This window comes from Doryrhamphus excisus, linkage group LG20, assembly GCF_037039965.1.
Source record: "Doryrhamphus excisus strain RoL-2023G ecotype Guam linkage group LG20, RoL_Dexc_Guam_v1.1, whole genome shotgun sequence".
NCBI lineage: Eukaryota > Metazoa > Chordata > Actinopteri > Syngnathiformes > Syngnathidae > Doryrhamphus > Doryrhamphus excisus.
Genome location: NC_136376.1, coordinates 10,643,270 through 10,665,220, shown reverse-complemented (window position 1 = coordinate 10,665,220; position 21,951 = coordinate 10,643,270). Strand labels below are relative to the sequence as shown.

The window sequence follows — 21,951 nt, the reverse complement described above, 5'->3', positions numbered from 1 at the left end:
AATAAATAAACAAATCAAGAATAAAGAAAATCAATCAATCAGTAATAAATAAATATAATAATAATAATAATAACAAAACATGACAAAACACAACTATAGTCACATTTATTCTCTTTTTATTTACAACATATTGCGCAACTGCAGGGTCTTGAGACACATGCTAACTCGCAAACTAGAGAGCTAGCGACCTAAACGGTAGCCTTCAAGTTATTTCCTTTAAACTTAAATAGCCAAAAACTTACCACTTCCACACGGATAGGGAGGATAACTATTAACAGTTATTTAACCTTTAACATGAACATTAATCAAACGTAATAATTTTTTCTGGGTACATGATACCATACAGCATCCATATCAAACTTGCACGGGCCGCACTAACATTAAACTTTCATATCAAGGCGGGGGCCTCAAACTAGTGTCCTGCGGGCCACATTTGGCCCGCGGGCCGCATGTTTGAGACCGCTGATGTAAGGGCATTTAGATCAAAAATACTATCTATACTATACAAAAAAAACATGATAGACCCCATCTGTTCAAGACTACAGCATCATTGTAACTTTGTACCTAATATTGACAATAATTGCTATAACTTCCTTTACAGGCTATATACTCTTACGAGTCCTGTCAGGCTCCAAATGCCAACTCAGAAGAAAGCAAATTAAAGACAGAAGCAAACAACCAGAGCTCAGAAGCGTTCCCTGGATATAAGCAGCACCCAGAGGATGCCTATGAAGTCATGAAAGGTATCGGCCAATGGGAGGGTGAGCTCCTGCAATCAGAGTCTCCCACACCTTCCATCATGGTCGTAAAAGAGCCCGGTAGTCCCTCTTTGGGGGGCGAGGTCAATCTCATCCTAAGTTTTGGTAACACAGGAGATAGCCAAGTTCAAGTGCTCAACTGTCCCGTTCGACCCGATGAGGTTGTGGATGTGACTTCGGAACCTCTCCATAGGGTAAGTACTCCCTTTGTGTTTGTTTACGTTTTGGTATGCTGGACAGCGACAGCAACGACGCATCTTTCTTCTTGACTGTCTGCTGTTTGTCCTTTTCTTTCTCCACTTTGGCCTTCTTAACTATCTTTTATCCTGATCTTCCCCTTTAGCCCACTGTGCCTGCCTGTAAAAACTTTTGGAAGCGCTGCCAAGGGTTTTTGGAAAATACTTTGGGTAGTTTAACGCGAAAGAAAAAGATTTATCGGCAGAGTGCAAACGAGGTAAATTGCAGGGTGTGAACTGGCATCGCATGTGCTGGGACTGCATGCTGTGTGTAGTTGTTTTCTGTGGGACGCATCATCTTCTTAACCATGTAAGGTACAGCTGCTCTGCAGTTTCCTTGTCTTGTCATTCGTTGTCTAATAGACAGAAGGCTGTGTTTGAGTTTTAATATCTGATATATATTTTACTCACACTATGAGTTTGGTTTGTGTTTATGTGACTTTTAGAAGAAAACCATCCAAACAAAATGATTTCATTGTCATTATTCTCTTACACAGCATGCCAAACCAGAACCCAATAAATTCTACTTTAATGAGGAGCATTTACTGGAGTGATATATAAAGGGGGGGACAATAGAGGTGTGTTACTTTTATAATGCATATTCTGTATACACGTAATAGTATTTAATGAGGTACAAATATTTAATTACCAATCAGCAACATATGTATGCTTTATAACCAATTTTATGAATGTGTTGTTATTTTATATTTTAACAACATCATCTGCACTTTACTGATATGTGTAATGTAATGTGTATGCATTGCAGTACATTATGTATTTTGATACAGCCATCCATCCATCTTCTGACGCTTATCCGATATCGGGTCGCAGGGTCTAACCCCAACCCTAACCCAGCGGATCCCAGTAGTCAGTAGACATAGTCTCTGTAACGTGTCCTGGGTCTTCTCCGAGGCCCTGAACACCTCCCAATGGGAGGTGTCTGGGAGTCATCCTACCTGAGCCACCTCATCTTGCTCCCCCCAGATGACAGTGCTTCTCACCTTGTTATGGGGCTGGATCATCCCCGAACACGAGATGACATGCCACCCTTTTCCGGGTGGGAACAATAGATTCGGGCATGGAGGTGCTGATTCTCTTCCCAACCAGGGTCACGGCTCGATTAAGCCAGCATAATCTGCAAAAAAGCAGAAAAAACACGCAAAAAGCAGAACCCTGAGGCTTTGCATAGGAACTCTGTCCATGAAAGTAATGACAAGAATCAAACCGTCACTGGAAAGGTGTCCGATTTTTTGCCGGCAATGCGAACCAAATTCCGACTTGTGGAATGAACAGCCTGAATTACTCCCTAAGTACTCCCTACAAAATTCCACAAGAAACACAATCAAAGGTCTTCTCTATGTCCACAAAACACATGTAGACCCCCCCTTAGTAACATTTATAAAAGCACATACAGTGAAGAAAATAAGTATTTGAACACCCTGCTATTTAGCTATTTCTCCCACTTAGAAATCATGGAGGGGTCTGAAATTTTCATCGTAGGTGCATGTCCACTGTGAGAGAGATAAACTAAAAAGAAAAATCCAGAAATCACAATGCATGATTTTTTAACAATTTATTTGTGTGATACAGCTGCAAATAAGTATTTGAACACCTGTGTATCATCTAGAATTCTGACCCTGAAAGACCTGTTAGTCTGCCCATTAGAAGTCCACCTGCACTCCATGTATCATCCTGAATCAGATGCACCTGTTTGAGGTCGTTAGCTGCATAAAGACACCTGTCCACCCCATACAATCAGTAAGACTTTAACTTGTAACATGGCGAAGACCAAAGAGCTGTCCAAAGACACCAGAGACAAAATTGTACACCTCCACAAGGCTGGAAAGGGCTACGGAGCAATTACCAAGCAGCTTGGTGAAAAAAGGTCCACTGTTGGAGCTATCATTAGAAAATGGAAGAAGCTAAACATGACGGTCAATCTCAATCGGAGTGGAGCCCCATGCAAGATATCACCTCGTGGGGTCTCAATGATTCTAAGAAAGGTGAGGAATCAGCCCAGAACTACACGACAGGACTTGGTCAATGACCTGAAAAGAGCTGGGACCACCGTTTCCAAGGTTACTGTAGGTAATACACTAAGACGTCATGATGTGAAATCATGCATGGCACGAAAGGTTCCCCTGCTTAAACCAGCACATGTCAAGGCCCGTCTTAAGTTTGCATATGACCATTTGGATGATACAGAGGAGTCATGGGAGAAAGTTTTATGGTCAGATGAGACCAAAATAGAACTTTTTGGTCATAATTCCAATAAGCGTGTTTGGAGGAAGAAGAATGAAGAGTACAATCCGAAGAACACCATCCCTACTGTGAAGCATGGGGGTGGTAGCATCATGCTTTGGGGGTGTTTTTCTGCACATGGGACAGGACGAGTGCACTGCATTAAAGAGAGGATGACTGGGGCCGTGTATTGTGAGATTTTGGGGAACAACCTCCTTCCCTCTGTCAGAGCATTGAAGATGGGTCGTGGCTGGGTCTTCCAACACGACAACGACCCGAAGCACACAGCCAGGAAAACCAAGGAGTGGCTCCGTAAGAAGCATATCAAGGTTCTAGCATGGCCCAGCCAGTCTCCAGACCTGAACCCAATCGAAAATCTTTGGAGGGAGCTCAAACTCCGTGTTTCTCAGCGACAGCCCAGAAACCTGACTGATCTAGAGAAGATCTGTGTGGAGGAGTGGGCCAAGATCCCTCCTGCAGTGTGTGCAAACCTGGTGAAAAACTACAGGAAACGTTTGACCTCTGTAATAGCAAACAAAGGCTACTGTACCAAATATTAACATTCATTTTCTCAGGTGTTCAAATACTTATTTGCAGCTGTATCACACAAATAAATTGTTAAAAAATCATGCATTGTGATTTCTGGATTTTTCTTTTTAGTTTATCTCTCTCACAGTGGACATGCACCTACGATGAAAATTTCAGACCCCTCCATGATTTCTAAGTGGGAGAAATAGCAAAATAGCAGGGTGTTCAAATACTTATTTTCTTCACTGTAGTTCAGAGCCAGCTGGGTGGCAGCTGAAGGCGAATTTTCCCAAGGTTTCCTAAAATAACAGACAAAAGGTTTGATCATATAGGGGATGATAAATGCCAAAGAATATAGTAATGACATATTCAGTAATATTTTCTGGACCCTTGGTACACTGCCAATATTTTTCATAACTAATTGTGTTCTTCTTATTTTCTAGTTTTAATTACAGCTTCATAAGCAACTGACTTTCCTATCAAATTCCATTTTTAGTTGTTTAGATGTTTTTCCCCCACCACAGTCCCAGATGTCTGTACACAGATGTTGTGTTTGAACTTTTAAATTACGTCAGTGATCGGCCACAGTTTTCTCAGTGTGATGGAACTTTGGGCTTTTAAATGATACTACTGAAGGAATATACGTAGCTCCTTCCTCCTTTATATCATCTGCATTGATAGGTGAGGTGTACTGCAATGAAGTAGCTGGTGGGTCGTGCAAAAACCTTGATCTTCTCATTTTATTTATGTTTTGCCTGCAAAACAAAATCTCAGTAGGAATAACACATTTATGGCCAAGCATTTTGAGATTTTTTTTTTAAGTAAAAATTTCTGTGGATCACAATAGATGAAAATATGAGTTGGAAACCTCATATTACAAATATACAACATAAGGTGGCCAGAAATATTTCAGTATTGAACAAAGCAAAGTTTTTCACAATCAGAAATCACTCCACACTCTTTATTGCTCTCTGGTTCTACCATATCTTACTTATTGTGTGGAAATATGGGCTAATAACTATAAAAGCAATCTTCACTAAATGTACTGCAAAAAAGGTCAGTAAGGATAATTCATAATGCCGCCTACAGAGAACATACTAACTCCTTATTTCTAAAATCACAAATACTTCAACTTGCTGATATAGTTCATCTTCAAACAGCTAAAATAATGCATAAGGCTAAAAATAACCAATTAGCTAAAAATGTCATCCAATACTTCTCTACAAGAGAGGAGAAATATGATCTCAGGGAAGAACTACATTTGAAACACTTCTATGCTAGGACTACGTTAAAAAGCCATAGCATTTCAGTATGTGGAATCAAACTATGGAATGGATTGAGTAAGGACCTCAAACAATGCACAACGATGAGCCAATTCAAGAAACAATACAAGCAGTTGATGTTTGCTAAATACAAGGATGAAGAGTCTTGAACCAGTCATGATTGTATGGTCATATCACCTCATACTTTGGTACGGGACTAAAAATTTAAAAATTTAAAAATTTAAAAATTTAAAAATTTAAAAATTTAAAAATTTAAAAATTTAAAAATTTAAAAATTTAAAAATTTAAAAATTTAAAAATTTAAAAATTTCAAAATTTAACAAAAAAACAAAAAACAAAAAAAACTAATTATATTAGGAAAGCAGGAAGTGAACAAATGTAACAGTTACTGATTGTAAAAGTAGCAGATGGAGGGGTAGGATTTAATAAGCTTTGCTTCTTCCGACTCCTTTTGGACATTATGGGATGCACTCAATTGTAATCTGATGCATGTTCAACTGAAATAAAACCATTACCATAAATTAACTCACATACTAACTCACATGCTGCATATAAATATGTTTTTCAGGTGAGTACCTTCTTGCAAGTTAAGGACAACAACTTGACTATGGCTCCTGTGTATGAGAGCATCACACTGCCTCGCCAAAAGAGCCTCTCAACATCTTCTCCTACCATCTCACCACCGTCCTCGTCACCATCCACATCAATGCCTGCCCCTCAGACCAGTGTATCATTTCATCCTTTGAACGGGAGAACGTGCAACAGCTTCATCTTCAGCAGCCTTAAGAGAATGGGCAAAAAAAGAAAAAGAAAAAGAGACACTCGGAGGCATACTATCCAAAAAGTAATGGGGGTGGACGAGGAAACAGACGAGCCTCATTACACCAGTGAGACAATCCCATATGACACTCATACATGGCCGCTGAAAGAAGGTCGGAGAAAGAAAAGTGCACCACAGCTTGGGGATGGAGTTGACGCTGTGGCTGACTTGCAGAATCCACTTCTGAGTAAAACTGACACAGACTGCCCTGGAGAGTACACCATTACCCCCTATGCTGTTTCACTGGGACCGGCCACCCCCAGTCAAGGGAGGGGTCACTGCAGATTCCTCTCTTTGGGTTCCGTGTTGAGTTTTGATCTTCCCAAGGACATGACTCTCATTCCCAGTATTCCGGATATAATAACTATTGCGCCTCCAGAGTCTAAGAAGGGAGCTGGGATTGATCCCGATGCCAACTTCCACCGACACATAGCCTTGAGTTCTTTTAAACAAGCTCGACCTTCCACGGCCAATGCAGGGTCGGTCAGTGCAGCTGAAATCCACTCTGAGAGGCAGACGTCTACAGTTTTGAAGAAACACTTCCCTGACAATGGCGGCACTTTCAACACAACTCCTCCTGCCCCAGAAGAAGATGAGGATCAGATGGTCCCAGGTAATGAATTATCCGCAAAAAAGTTCAGTCAACAGGAGAATACGGAGCAGGACTGGGAAACCATGTCATCGGCGAGTAAAACTAGAAATGATGACACCTGCCAGTCTTCCCAGCTCCCCATTTATGTGAACCAACCCCACCCTTCCGCTACTGCTGCCCATAAGCACCAGTGCCCGAGTGTCCATACGCTTATTCGGGATCTCAATGGACACAAGTACCACAAAAGTGCACACAATGAGAACCCGGGGCAGTGTCCACATCAAGCTTCTCATGTGGTTGTCAGCCTGAAGTCAGCTGTGAATGTTCGTCAAGACTCGATGGATTCTGGCATCTCCAGCTCCAGCAGCATCAAACTTTGTCCTGATGCACCTTATTCTGATAACCCCCAAATTACTGGCGTAGTCGGGAAACTCATGTCCCTCCAAGTGGGACGTATTGACTGCACTAAGATGACAGAGTGCACGGGCCCGTCAAAAGCCAGCGAAGATCTCCAAGAACCTGTCCACCTGGACCACCAACAGTTTGAAGAGGAAGAAGAAGAGCTGGAGGACATCTGGAACCAAACTAACAATTTCAGGCAAAGTATCTGTTCAGATATCATTTACCAGCCTAATCAGGATGAATCCGTATCTTTGGATCAGCCGACTGAGTCCATTCCCAGCTTGTCTCCCAGCAAAGCTCCGGTTATGCTATATCGAAACCTGGCCACGGCCTCAGAACCCAATCTCTTCGAGTTCAGACTGCCGTCCGACATCCGGAACTTCCTGAGTCATGACAAGGAACCCAGTCCCCCAGGCCCATCATGGACCATAAGAGACCGAAGGTCCTGGGCAGCCTTTCCAAATAGGGAACAAGTTGGCAAGACCTCCGTTTTTTGGAACGAAACAGCTGCTGATCCAGTGAAGCTTCCAGATGTTGTTGACAATCAGAAATACATTTACCAGTACAGAGAAGAGGAGGAAGAGGAGCCGAAGGGTTTGGAGGAGATGGACGAGAACACGGACACTTCAAAGGTGAACATTGGTCAAAAAAAGTTAAAACTGGTTAACTCGTTAGAAATGGACTTAATGTTTAGGTATCACCTTCTAAAAGGAGGACACACTATTGACACTAATGACACAAAACATTGATGACACTTGACATGACATTACCATCACATTGCATATCCGATATGATGTTCTCCTCATATTCTGTGTGGAAGTGGTAAGGTTTTGACTTATTATTTTGTATTTTTCCCCACTCTGTTTGAAACCAAGATTAGAATAAATAATTTGTAAATAATAACATGGTAGCTGGCTGCACGGTGGTCGTGTGGTTAGCCTCACAGCAAGGAGACCCAGGTTCAATCCCACCCTCGGCCATCTCTGTGTGGAGTTTGCATGTTCTCCCCGTGCATGCGTGGGTTTTCTCCGGGTACTCCGGTTTCCTCCCATATTCCAAAAACATGCTAGGTTAATTGGCGACTCCAAATTGTCCATAGGTATGAATGTGAGTGTGAATGGTTGTTTGTCTATATGTGCCCTGTGATTGGCTGGCCACCAGTCCAGGGTGTACCCCGCCTCTCGCCCGAAGACGGCTGGGATAGGCTCCAGCAACCCCCGCGACCCTCGTGAGGATAAGCAGTAGAAAATGAATGAATGAATTAACATAGTAGCTTGCTAGCATGCTATGCTATGCAGTGATCCCGTAGCCTACACATTAGCAATGTGGTGTAAACAAAGAATAATAATGTGTACAGGTGACTAAAAATGTAAAAAGAACTTATTAAGAAAGTCATAAACATGTTTTCTATAGGCAGCATGGCGGTCTAGTGGTTAGCGCGCAGACCTCACAGCTAGGAGACCAGGGTTCAATTCCACCCTCGGCCATCTCTGTGTGGAGTTTGCATGTTCTCCCCGTGCATGCGTGGGTTTTCTCCGGGTACTCCGGTTTCCTCCCACATTCCAAAAACATGCTAGGTTAATTGGTGACTCCAAATTGTCCATAGGTATGAATGTGAGTGTGAATGGTTGTTTGTCTATATGTGCCCTGTGATTGGCTGGCGACCAGTCCAGGGTGTACCCTGCCTCTCGCCCGAAGACAGCTGGGATAGGCTCCAGCACCTCCCGCGACCCTCATGAGGAAAAAGCAGTAGAAAATGAATGTTTTCTCTACTTTAACTATGAAAATATACAATTTATTAACATTGAAACCTACTTTGCAGAAATTCACTGGTCGGGCCTGGAACTTGTTATGAGGGACGACTTATTTAGAACCAGGGGAAAAATATCATCATTGTACGTTAATTTTCTACTACTTAACCTGACAAGGATAAGCACGGCACAGGAACACATATAGTATACACAACCATTCACACTCACCTTCACACATATGAGTAATCAATCAGCCTAACATGTTGTTGGACTGTGAGTGTAAACATGGAGTACTTGGAGATGTGGAAAGATATTTAAACAATACTGTAAGAACTGGAAACATTTGTGAATGAGAATTTTCCTTTCACCAGAACCAGGCAGCTCAAAAAATTGAAGTAATGGATCTGCAGGACAGATCAACAGCCACAGGAGGCCGCTGTTGCACCACGGTGAGATTGAACTTAGTTCTAAATGCATCACATGTGAGGCTGTGTGGATTGAACACAGTTCTAAACCTGGCATATTTTGTAACCCTTTTAGGGAAGAACTCCTGAGCTGCAAAGTATGGAGGGAACTCTTGAGAGGAAGCAAAAGCTGCAACTTGGAGGAAAGAAAGTAAGAAAGGTTCCATTCATTGTCCAAGTCAGCAAGTGTAAAAATCCCCAGTCAGCAGGACGTGCTCTTATCTTATTTCCACAGGCAGCCTCCAGAGGCTGGAACTCGTATCACACGGTCTTATATGGGCACACCTTGTGCTTCTATCAGGATAGAAAGGATACACTAAGGGTAGGTGGAATGAATGTGGAGAAGCCATGAATAATTGAAGTGGACAGTGGTGGTCAGCCTGTGTTGTCCTACAGAGTTCTGCATGTGGTCTGCCTCTGAACCTCATTGGGGCCGAATGTTCACCCGCCCCGGAGTACACCAAAAAACCAAACTGCTTCCGTTTAAGGTAAAATTGTAAGATTAATGAAAGACTATTGATTTCACACCTAATGAAATATGGATCTTTGGGTAACAGTTTATTTATTCAACTCAGGCTCCGTGACGGCTCGGAATATTTGTTCAATGCTTTGTCCCGATTCATGATGAAGAAATGGATGATGGGAATACAAGCAAACACGGGTAAACTGAAATACCCGATTACCCGAAAATTACAACTCAAGTAACCGTGGATATGAGATCTTATGTTTTGTTTTGTCTTAAAAGGTCCACGACAGTCTTCTTCTGCATCTTCATTATCAAGCAACCCAGTAGAAGAAGACACGGCCGTTGCCTTGTAAGAAAAGACCCCCCACTCCCCCCCGCTCTAACACCTCTGGTTGTGACACTCATACATCTCCGTCCCTATAGAAGCCCTCCGCTTTGCTCAGGCTGCTATGGTCTGGCCAAATGCTACTGCTCCACCCAGCATGATGTCCCCTCCACGTTCCCCAGACAGAAGAACCCTACGACCAAAGAGATGGTTGGCCACATGCCGCAGAGTCACCTGAGACATTTGAAGGAGCGCTGGAACATCTCATCTACACATGGACACCCCTGCAGTAAGCATTTTCACTGAGAGAGTGGTTAGGTCACTGTGCATCGGGGGAAAAATCATGTGGTGTCCAATCATCATGATCGTTATCACTGACATACACAATAAGGGCAAGGTTTGAGTTTTGAGTGCACCTCAACTTTAAATTAAGTCTCCCCTGAAATTTTTTGTCAGCAGGTTTGGAGAAAGTGTATTATATATTATTATTAATATATTAAATGTATTATAATTTATTAATATATTTAATTTATTAATTTAATATAATTTATTAATATATATGTATCTTTATACATTTATTTATTAATATATAATATATATAATATTATTATTATATATTTTATTATATATATATATATTATATATATATTATATAATATCTATATATTATATATTATATATAGAGAGAGATTATATATATAATATTAATTTATTAATAATACAGGGTAATCTCAGTAGATCACAAAAATATGTTAAAATGAATACTTCCTTGACAGTGTCAATCAAAACCGAGCCCTCATATTATTAGCATGTGCAGGTAAGCCTAGCAAAGCGTCATTTTTTTTTTTAATAGATAAAGCTGCTCACTGAATCCGTGTTATCGTTTTACACAGCTGTGCGTTTAAAATAGGAATTTAAAGGGATAATCCGGCTTTGTTGCATTTTGACAACTATTATAATAAGTAGGTGTGGTCAATGCGGGTGCGATATGCACCACTAGGGGGAGCCAAAACATTGCTTTACTGTACTCTGCATGTTTTCCTTCATTATTTGTAATTTTCTTAATTTCTGACTTCATTTCCTACCTTTCCCCCGACAGATAATAATGATGATGATGATAATGGCAGCTGTAAGCATGAGAGTGAAAGCAGAGACAACACCTCTTCCATGCCTTTGGTTAAAGATAGGCCGAGCAGCAAGCATCGCTCCCACTCCTTCACTTCTGGTTAGTTTACACTTATTAACCTCCCTGACCTTGTTAATGCCTCCTGTGTGCGCACGCAGGAGAGAAAAAGACACTTCATGTTCATGTTCTGTGTTGTCTCCTAGCAACGTATCAGAAGATCAAGCCTACCCAGCAGATGTCTGGAGGCCTGGAAAGAGGGTCCAACTACTGTGTGACACTGGTGCTGGGAGACAAGCCGTCAGAAAGCGGAACCTCTGGAGCTCCCGGATGGCAGCAGGACGCCTGCCAGATGAGCTGCACCAGCCTGCCGCGGCCTCGGAACAAGTCGGTTTTTAAAAAGTTCTTTGGCAAAAAGGACCTGTAAGCGTCAAATGTGCAGTGCACACGTTTTCATTTCTACTACTGAAACATATTTATATTTAGCGGAGCTACCACAGTTTTATTTGATAATGTGGATTAAGATATGTCATTTTTATGAACGTGTGTGTGTGTGTTTGTATATAGTTTTTTGTGCACTATGTAGTGAGTCTAATTTTCACATCTTGTATCAATGTACGTACAAAACAGCTCTGCACACGCAGAAATGACATTTGCATGCAAAACCAAGTGATAACACCAACAAAATACTAAAACTCATTACATTATTGCTCCACATAATTGCTCCCCTTTTTCCATTTACTTGGTGTGTGCTGCATCCAATTATTTTCTTGCGGTTTGATACTGCTTGTTTGCTGAACACGTCTTAAATAAGCGTGGACCATTCGTAATAAAACATTCAAAACTATTGCTTTTTCCGAACTGTGATTATTCACTCCTACCTGTATTGTATTGATTTTTTTTTTGGGGGGGGGGTGTTTTTGCAAGCTTTTTGTGATTCACAGAGGATCTGGATTGATGAAGGATGAAAAGAATGTGAGTGTGAATGGTTGTTTGTCTATATGTGCCCTGTGATTGGCTGGCCACCAGTCCGGGGTGTACCCCGCCTCTCGCCCAAAGACAGCTGGGATAGGCTCCAGCATCCCCCGCGACCCTTGTGAGGAAAAAGCGGTAGAAAAGAATGAATGAATGAATGAAAAGAATGTGAGTGTGAATGGTTGTTTGTCTTTATGTGCCCTGTGATTGGCTGGCGACCAGTCCAGGGTACTAACATATTTTGCATGAGAGTTTGCATGTTCTTCATGCATGGGTTTTCCTCCCACATTCCAAAAACATGCTAGGTTAATTGGTGACTCCAAATTGTCCATAGGTATGAATGTGAGTGTGAATGGTTGTTTGTCTATATGTGCCCTATGATTGGCTGGCGACCAGTCCAGGGCACTAACATATACTAATTCTACTGTATTAAGTTTAGCTAAATTCAAAGTGGCACAGACAAGGCTGCACAGTGAACAAGTCGTTAGCGCTTAGGTCTCACAGTTAGGAGACCTGAGTTCAATTCCACCCTCGGCCATCTCTGTGTGGAGTTGCATGTTTTTCATGCATGGGTTTTCCTCCCACATTCCAAAAACATGCTAGGTTAATTGGTGACTCCAAATTGTCCATAGGTATGAATGTGAGTGTGAATGGTTGTTTGTCTATATGTGCCCTGTGATTGGCTGGCGACCAGTCCAGGGTGTACCCCGCCTCTTGCCCGAAGACAGCTGGGATAGGCTCCAGCATGACCCTCGTGAGGATAAGCGGTATAGAAAATGGATGGATGGTTAACATTATTGGGTGTCTGGAAATGATTTATTGGGTTTCTATGATTTCCTATGGGAAAAATTGCCTCTGTTTTTGTTGGACGTTCTTGAACAAATTGATGACTATTATTACCAACAACCGCTTCACCTGTCAGTTTCACATAGCACAGCCAAGATACGGCAGATGTGGCACGTATGTACAGTATATGCACATACACATTTATGCATGCGGACGCTGCAGAAACACACATTTCAAACAAAACAAGCGCCTGCATTTTTTTGATTCAAATTTGCCAAATTCGTGTCTCGGAAGCATCCATCATCGCAGGTCAGCAATATGTGAGTCATTACCGAGTCTGCACTGAGTTGCATGCATGACTCAACCACACGCAGTACAGCTTGTTCAATGTATACAGGAACATGTCCACACGAGTTATGTTCTCTCCATGTACTCTCAGGCAAGGTTGGGACAGTTCACATACAGAATCAGCACTTCGGTCTATGATGCTGGACCTGAAAGAGGGGATTCAAGGTCTTTTCACACCAAACACACCCAGTCATGGGTTTATGGGACTTTAGTTGGAAGCTGGAAGCATGGGGATGTTTGAAATGTCTTGGTAATGTTACACATTAATATTCAACTAAGGATCGACCGATACATCGGGCTGATATTTGCATTTTTTACTTGAATCAGTATCGGCCGATACACGCGAAGGTTCGCCGATATATTTTTCCGCCACATGATTTAAAGACAAGCATCACAGTCATCACATTGACGCTAGATAAAACTTAAATTACGACAGAAAAGTTTTGCACATGGTTGAATATTTATTCCTTTTAATGTTGATAATGCCGTTTAAATGTGTGTTTAAGAAAGCTGAATCCGACTGTGTTCAGTGTTTACATTTCAATAAATATTTGTTTAACCTTCCTCTTGTGTTAGCTTTCTGGTATCATCTCTTATGTTAACGGGTCGGTTTTAACCCATGTATTAAATCAGCTATAAAATACACTAAAAACAATAAGTTACTATCAAATTTGCTTCTAATATCTTGGTTACCTTCTTAGGCTTCCTCATGCATAAAAATATTGGTTTTAATACTTTTGGTTTGGGCATGTAGGTCTTTTTTGTCACTATACCCCTCCATTTCAATTTCCAAAAATGATCAAATAAACCTCAAAAGAATCATATTAATAAATTTAATTCTTTTGTTACCTGGCTATTACTGAGGGATATAGAACAGCTTCACCACCAGCAACCTCTTCATCTGACTAGCATCATCTGTGTCTTCTGGATCATCTGCTCATCTCAATGGCTATGCTGGTCTGTCCTCTCCCTTCATTGTCACCAAAAATTTGGTCCAGATCTTGGTTCACTGTACTTCTTGCCATTCTTTCCATGATCCAAATTGTAAATGTGAAATCAGCCAATCAAATAAGTGAATTCACCTCACGTGTCTGGACCTTGTTTTTCTGCTGGTATACTGGAAAAGCGGTCAAAATGAGAATCCCCTGAAGCTTACATGATGAGAAGAGGAGCTGGTTGTCATTGTGTTGGCTAATTGGACACTTATGATTTCAGTTTTGGCTCAAAATATTGCTTTATAGTCATATTATTAAAACCGACCCTAACAATACAGTGGTCATAATTTCAACCAGACTATTTTAAAATGTAGTAAAAATTATTTTTTTCATTTTTATTTTGTTGAAATAGAGTTTCCTGACAAAGTAAAAAAAGCCTTGATGCAATAAACAAATGTTATGTGATTCTTTTTATGCATTAAAATGTAAAACGGGTCGGTACCGACCCTAACACAAGAGGAAGGTTAAACTTGAGACCTGTAATATTTGTTATCATTGTCATTCATTCATTCATTTATTCATTTTCTACCGCTTTTTCCTCACGAGGGTCGCGGGGGTGCTGGAGCCTATCACAGGGCACATATAGACAAACAACCATTCACACTCACATTCATACCTATGGACAATTTGGAGTCGCCAATTAACCTAGCATGTTTTTGGAATGTGGGAGGAAACCGGAGTACCCGGAGAAAACCCACGCATGCACGGGGAGAACATGCAAACTCCACACAGAGATGGACGAGGGTGGAATTGAACCCTGGTCTCCTAGCTGTGAGGTCTAACCACTCGACCGCCGTGCCGCCGGTTCAAAATAACCGACCCTAACAATACAGTGGTCATAATTTCAACCAGACCATTTTAAAATGTAGTAAAAGTTATTTTGGGGGTTTTATTTTGTTGAAATAGAGTTTCCTGACAAAGTAAAAAAAAGCCTTGATGCAATAAACAAATGTAATGTGATTCTTTTTATGCATTAAAATGTAAAACGGGTCGGTACCGACCCTAACACAAGAAGAAGGTTAAACTTGAGACCTGTAATATTTGTTATCATTGTCATTTTTTCATATAAATTGAGGAAGCAAAAGCAGTATCGGCTACAAATATCGGCCCAGGCAAAATCAGCCATCGGCTAAGGGTGATGGAAAAAAAATCGGTATCGGCATCGGCTGGAAAAAAACCATATCGGTCGATCCCTATATTCAACATTAGAGAAAATGATTGTACAGTTTGATTGGTGTCAGGTTTGAAATGACATCCACATCCTAAAGGGGACTCGACCCCATCGATTGATCGGCACGGTCCTAATCTTTGTATCCTCTCACTGAACTTTTAACCTCTGTGTGATCCGCTGACATTTCTCATCACTGCTGCAGGGGGTGTGGGGGGCGGGGTTCACCCCTCCCCCTCAGTGACACAGTTGACTGTATAATGCATTTCAGTGGTGCGTCAACACCCTTTGAACTAAACAGTAACATAGTGAAGTGAGGGATGAATGCAACACAAAATACAACTCCACAACGTATTGATTGGGCTTTGCTTTTCCACAAAGACCCACCAAGGAAGTGTTATCGGGTCTCTTCTGGTGGTTTAAAGGTTGCATGTTGATTTGTTTTGCAAGGGAAGTATTTTATGAATTATTAAGCGGAGGGGATGTGTTGATTTCACGCTCAAGCTTTGAACTGAGATGCAAAGGTGGAGTTTTGTTTGAAACCCAACACGCCTTGCAACCCTCGGGGGTGGGCAGTTAAAATGATGTAAAAAAGAAGAGTGGTTTAAGAATCATGAGGATGGGGAAGCGGGATGGAATAGTGGTTAAGAAGCCAGATCCAATGACATTCATTTCACAGTCTTGACATTAACTGCCCACCTGTCAAGGCCAGTCAGCCGTGGCGTTGCTCATTAGCACGCTGAGCTGAAGAGAAAGTGCTTTTTAAAGGTGTATGGGGGATCTGGTGTATGGGGTGTATGGTGTATGGGGGATCCAAGTGACTGGCTGTTGTACAACAGTGAAAAGTCACATGGCATGTACATGCTCATATTGACTTCTTTCCATGTGTTCCTTCTAAGAAGCTTTAGCTCTTACGGTCTTAAAATAAGTCAGGCGCTGCTATAGGCACAAGTCATGTGACTTTTCCATCCATCTTTGGACTAACAGAAATGTCCTTCTTTGAACCTCATGGGAACCTTTTGACCAACGGCTTCAAGAATGATATTGTCGCTGTGCTATAATTTGGAGACAACCTCCAATTTGTTTAGATCAGGGGTCTCAAACTCAATTTACCTGGGGGGCACTGGAGCTAGGCTCTGGGCAAAGCTGGGCTGCATCAGGTTTTCCATAAAAAAAAAACAAAACGCATTAATTAAAAACAGAAAAATATACAAACTTTTTCAGTGCTTTGGTTCCAATTTTCTACAATAAAAGCTCTGATAAAACATTCCACTGTTCTCAAATATCTTAATTTTTATTTTTCTGCACAAAATAAGATGAAAAATAAACAAACTAAATAATAAATTAAGAAAATCAATCAATCAGTAATAAATAAATATAATAATAATAATAAAACAGCAAATAATAAAAACTCAAGAAACCACATATACTTGGTGGGTAGACAAATTATTTTTTTCAGATTAAAATAAACAAAGCATTATTAGAGCCCTGTAGACATGACAAAACACGACTATAGTCACATTTATACTCTTTTTATTTACAACATATTGCGCAACTGCAGGGTCTTGAGACACATGCTAACTCGCAAACTAGAGAGCTAGCGACCTAAACGGTAGCCTTCAAGTTATTTCCTTTAAACTTAAATAGCCAAAAACTTACCACTTCCACACGGATAGGGAGGATAACTATTAACAGTTATTTAACCTTTAACATGAACATTAATCAAACGTAATAATTTTTTCTGGGTACATGATACCATACAGCATCCATATCAAACTTGCGCGGGCCGCACTAACATTAAACTTTCATATCAAGGCGGGGGCCTCAAACTAGTGTCCTGTGGGCAACATTTTGGGCACGCATGTTTGAGACCCCTGGTTTAGATTTTATAGGAATCTTTCCTTAGACAATAACATGAAGTTATGTAGAGGTCGCCAGCCAATCACAGGGCACATATAGACAAACAACCATTCACACTCACATTCATACCTATGGACAATTTGGAGTCACCAATTAACCTAGCATGTTTTTGGAATGTACCTCTTGCCTGAAGACCGCTGGGATAGGCTCCAGCACCCCCCCACGACCCCTTGTGAGAAAAATGAATGAAATGAATGAATTGTTCTCTGCTTATTGCACATTGCTCAACTTGTATGCGGCAGGAACTCAAAATGGCCGCTAGCTAGTGAGCTAACCGGTTAGTTTCAAATGTATTTCTTGTAAACTTGAGAAGCCAAAAAGCTACCACTTCCACACTGAATGGGAGGAGCACTTTTTTCACTTTGTCCTGTGAGACATGCCATGGATGACTTGATGACTTCCTGCAGTGCTAAGATAATGCGCTAAGTAATGGTTGGTAATGCAATAACGCCCTTTATATGCATTGTTGGAAGTAATTAGCCACTAAAATGCGGTTAAAAGCTTGCAAAATCCACCAGCGTCGCTAGTTATGGAGCACCATTCTCATGTTTCATGCCAGTTCCTGGTTCCTGGTAAGATAATGAACAGATGGGTGGTTACACCAATGCAACATATTGTTGTAGTTACATGAAAATGTGTGAATATTTTTTCTGTGCCTTTATCCAGATCCTCACCAATATTTAATAGGTTCCTCCTTACCACATGCACCACTCTTCTCCAAAGTGAAAATCAGGTTAGTACTTTCTGCGAACTCTTACTTCTATTTCACTAGATGAAAAATGAGTGCTGTGAAAAAGGCCATTTAAGCAACAAAACACAAAGTGGCTTAAGACCATTTCCACAGTACTTCAGCGTCCTTGATACAGCCTGGGCGAGATGCACAAACATAGTATCCATAGAGAGAGCAATGTCTTCAAGCTCCCCCCACCATCATCCCTCCCCACAGCCAGCTCCCTTTTGTCCTGGATTGTCTCTAAGCTCCTTGAATTTTTCTATACGCTCTATGTATGTAGGGATAAAAGAAGAAGGGGGGGAGGCAGACAGACATCTGTCTCGCAGATTTGGTGTGACTGTATCTGGGAGATATGGATATTTAGACCCGTCATATGCATTTCAGCACAACGCTGCCCGAGCTCAGGGTATTTTAAGGCTTTCACATCCACTGAAAGTGAATCCAACTGGGACATTTGTACAATAATTACTTGTGGTGTTGAAAATTCAGGTGGAAAGACCACAAGACGAGACCATACACAAGCTTGGGTCTACAAAAAACAGAACGAGACAGGTTTACTAGTCTTTACTAATTGAATTTTTATTACATTACATTACCTTGCATTGCTTTTCGTGAGGCTACACTCTTCTGCCCCCCATGTGTATGTTACCGGCCCTGCCTCCTCCCACTAGGACGATGGTCAGCAACCTGCGGCTCTTTAGCGCCGCCCTAGTGGCTCCTTGGAGCTTTATGAATACGCTTTTTTTGGACCTTTTTTGAATAATGTTCATTCATTCATTCATTTTCTACCGCCTTTTCCTCACGAGGGTCACAGGGGGTGCTGGAGCCTATCCCAGCTGTCTTCGAGCGTGAGGCGGGGTACACCCTGGACTGGTCGCCAGCCAATCACAGGGCACATATAGACAAACAACCATTCACACTCACATTCATACCTATGGACAATTTGGAGTCACCAATTAACCTAGCATGTTTTTGGAATGTGGGAGGAAACCGGAGTACCCGGAAAGAACCCACGCATGCACGAGGATATCATGCAAACTCCACACAGAGATGGCCGTGGGTGGAATTGAACCCTGGTCTCCTAGCTGTGAGGTCTGCATGCTAACCACTCATCTGCTGTGCAGCCCTGAATAATGTTTGAAAATGGAAAAAGATGGGGCAGGGAAATTATAAAATATTTTTTTGTTTTAATATGGTTTCATTAGGAGGACAAACATGACACAAACATTCTTAACGTTTTCCAATGCTGTAAAAATGTGTAGAGTAAATATTATATTTCAACATGTCTGTCAACAAAGATTTGCGTCATAGCCTGCGACACACGTTCCTATCAGCAGGGCGGGATGCCAGGCAGGTGGCTGTTGTAAACAAACCGGCGGCTGTGTGATGGGCCATGGATCCCAAAGGGAAAAAGCGAAAAATAACTGAGGTGAACAGAGGATCAAACGTTTCTTGGACCCAATCATTTGCATTCATTGCATTCATCTTACATGCCGGATGTTGAGAAGCTGACCAGTCATGTCCGAAAACAGAAGTCACATTAAACGGGTAAGAACACAATCCTGTCATACGCATATATTAAGTAACAAAGTGGCTGTTTTTATAAAGTGATTTTTTTTAATTTTCGTCAGTATATATTTGTAATGACACTTATGATATTATTGTGTTTTGTTGCTCGGACGAAGTGTTACAGGCATTTGCCTTGGACAGCTACATAGGGTGAACTTGCATGACCTTTGAACCCGGAAGTTTGTCCGGTGTGAAATGCCTCGCGGCTGGAATGTTAAAATAAAGTTGGTTGGAAGCAACAAGTAACATTTCCCTTCTCTGCTGAAGTCAGGTCGCCTTTACTACGGTTCGGAGCTGAATAACACTGACAAGTTAAGGCGAGGATAGGTAGATACTTTATTCATCTATCGACCTACCTGACAAGTTAACACAAGGATGGCTACGTTGGTTGCGTGTCAAAAGAGAAGAGAACAGCTGCTGCGTTTTACCCTTGCACCGACTTGCTTGGCATCAGCACAGAAATCTAACTCAAACTGTATTAATTTAATTGTATATATTTTACCTTTTCAAAACGCTGCTGTTTTATGTTTATAAATGAAGGCTGCGTTTTATTGCCCAGACAAGGGGCACGTTATGCACGTTCCATGTTGTTGTTGTTTTTTCGAATCCTCAAATAAAAATTACATCAAAAATCGGATTTCTTCATTGCATTTCTTTAATTTCACCAAAGCAATGAAACATAATTTGTTAATATTGTAATGAAGTTAAACTTGAGGCGGCATCTACAGCAGTGTAGTCACGTGGTGCGTCATTCCCTACAGGATGAGCTGCAGGGAAAACAAACATAATCGTAATCGTGAAGGCTCATTATGTATTTATAGCCAACTTAGTCATTTTGATAGTAGGCTAATATTCGTAGCTACATACATATAGACATATACATACATACATACATAATATATACATATATATACATAATATAGATACATACAGCATGTGTTATAAGGCTTACACAAGGCTTTGAATTTTTTGCAGCTGCAGACACATTTGTTTTTTTGGTCCAATATGGCTCTTTCCACATTTTGGGTTGCCGACCCCTGCACTAGGACAAAGACTGCATGCTTGATTACTCCTTTGTGTTGTTCTATGTAATGGAACCGATCCACAAAGTCAACTCCCTTCCTGCTTGATTGGAGGAAAACAGACACGCATGCACGTGGCGATGTATTGAGGCTGACAAAATGATCGTATTAATTTATTGTGTGATTCATTTACGTATTATCATTGCAGTCCTAGTGCCCACAGGACTTTATTTCTGAATGAGATATCCTGTCAAGTTTCAATCTAGTGAGTTCCTGTGACACCCCTGCTAAATATGCATGTTGCATCTTACGTTTTTACAAATGATTGTCGTTTGCATGGAAATGCAAGCGTTCCCATAAAGGCCCGTTGTCTTGCAATCAATGGACAGGCAACATGTTTATTCGTTATCAGGTAAAAACATCTATTGCAGACAATGCCGCTCAATGATTGATGATTTCTATGAGCTCGACATTTGTCTTGTTTTGGACAGAAAAAAAAAACCAAGAAAATCACGTTTTATGGCAGGCTGCATGGTGTCCGAGTGGTTAGCGTGCAGGCCTCGCAGCTAGGAGACCCGAGTTCAATTCCACTGTTGGCCATCTCTGTGTGGAGTTTGCATGTTCTCCCCGTGCATGCATGGGTTTTCTCCGGGTACTCCGGTTTCCTCCCACATTCCAAAAACATGCTAGGTTAATTGGTGACTCCAAATTGTCCATAGGTATGAATGTGAGTGTGAATGGTTGTTTTTCTATATGTGCCCTGTGATTGGCTGGTGACCAGTCCAGGGTGTACCCCGCCTCTCGCCCAAAGACAGTTGGGATAGGCTCCAGTACCTCCGCGACCCTCGTGAGGATAAGCGTTAGAAAATGAATGAATGAATGTTTTGTGGCAAATAGCTGCATTAGCGTCTATGGACAGATGATGTGACACCTTTAATGCATATACTGGCACTTAAAAACCCCTTTATAATCACCATATGGACAACATGTCAGCGAATGACACTATCATGCATCAATAACATCCAAATGGCCTTCATGTGATAAACCTGGCAAAGGTCTGCGTCACTCTTACATAATCCATCTGCTCCCTTATAGCGGGGTGCTAAGAATCACCTGCCAATCAGAGGAAGCAACTCCCACCGTTTGGACTCTCATAATTGCCTGTAAAGCGTGTGCCCAAAATAACACACAACGTCATATTGCAATGGAAGCTGAGAAGTTGTTTTGGATTGCCAGTCAATGAGAGCCATGTCAGAGGTTGGCCACAGAGCAGATGCTGGCGCAGCAACCTGTCTGACGCACATCACAGCTGGGCTGCATGACGGCTTACATCACTTACGCAAGCGATATGAAACATATTGCCAAAATTGTATTTTTACTTTGAAATGACCTGGAAAACGCTTAGAGGATAAGGCAAATATCCTTACTGGAGGGTTTCTATTAAAA

General features: G+C 41.4%; 1 protein-coding gene across 7 annotated transcripts in view; it reads left to right on the top strand.

Moving 5' to 3' along the window:
• mymx (myomixer) overlaps positions 1–11,828 on the top strand; it is a 38,116-nt gene extending 26,288 nt beyond the window's left edge. For 5 of the 7 annotated variants that reach the window (XM_078787197.1, XM_078787199.1, XM_078787196.1 and 2 more), the window contains 12 exons: positions 602–952; positions 1,102–1,212; positions 5,615–7,492; positions 8,983–9,060; positions 9,152–9,235; positions 9,311–9,397; positions 9,472–9,563; positions 9,651–9,736; positions 9,821–9,890; positions 9,965–10,155; positions 10,966–11,091; positions 11,196–11,828. In XM_078787197.1, coding sequence (XP_078643323.1) covers positions 602–952; positions 1,102–1,212; positions 5,615–7,492; positions 8,983–9,060; positions 9,152–9,235; positions 9,311–9,397; positions 9,472–9,563; positions 9,651–9,736; positions 9,821–9,890; positions 9,965–10,155; positions 10,966–11,091; positions 11,196–11,416 — 3,375 coding nt within the window. In that variant the 3' untranslated portion in view covers positions 11,417–11,828. The remainder of the gene's footprint in view (positions 1–601; positions 953–1,101; positions 1,213–5,614; positions 7,493–8,982; positions 9,061–9,151; positions 9,236–9,310; positions 9,398–9,471; positions 9,564–9,650; positions 9,737–9,820; positions 9,891–9,964; positions 10,156–10,965; positions 11,092–11,195) is intronic. The other 2 variants (XM_078787195.1, XM_078787198.1) reach the window with 2 other exon arrangements.
• The last annotated feature ends 10,123 nt before the right edge of the window (positions 11,829–21,951 follow it).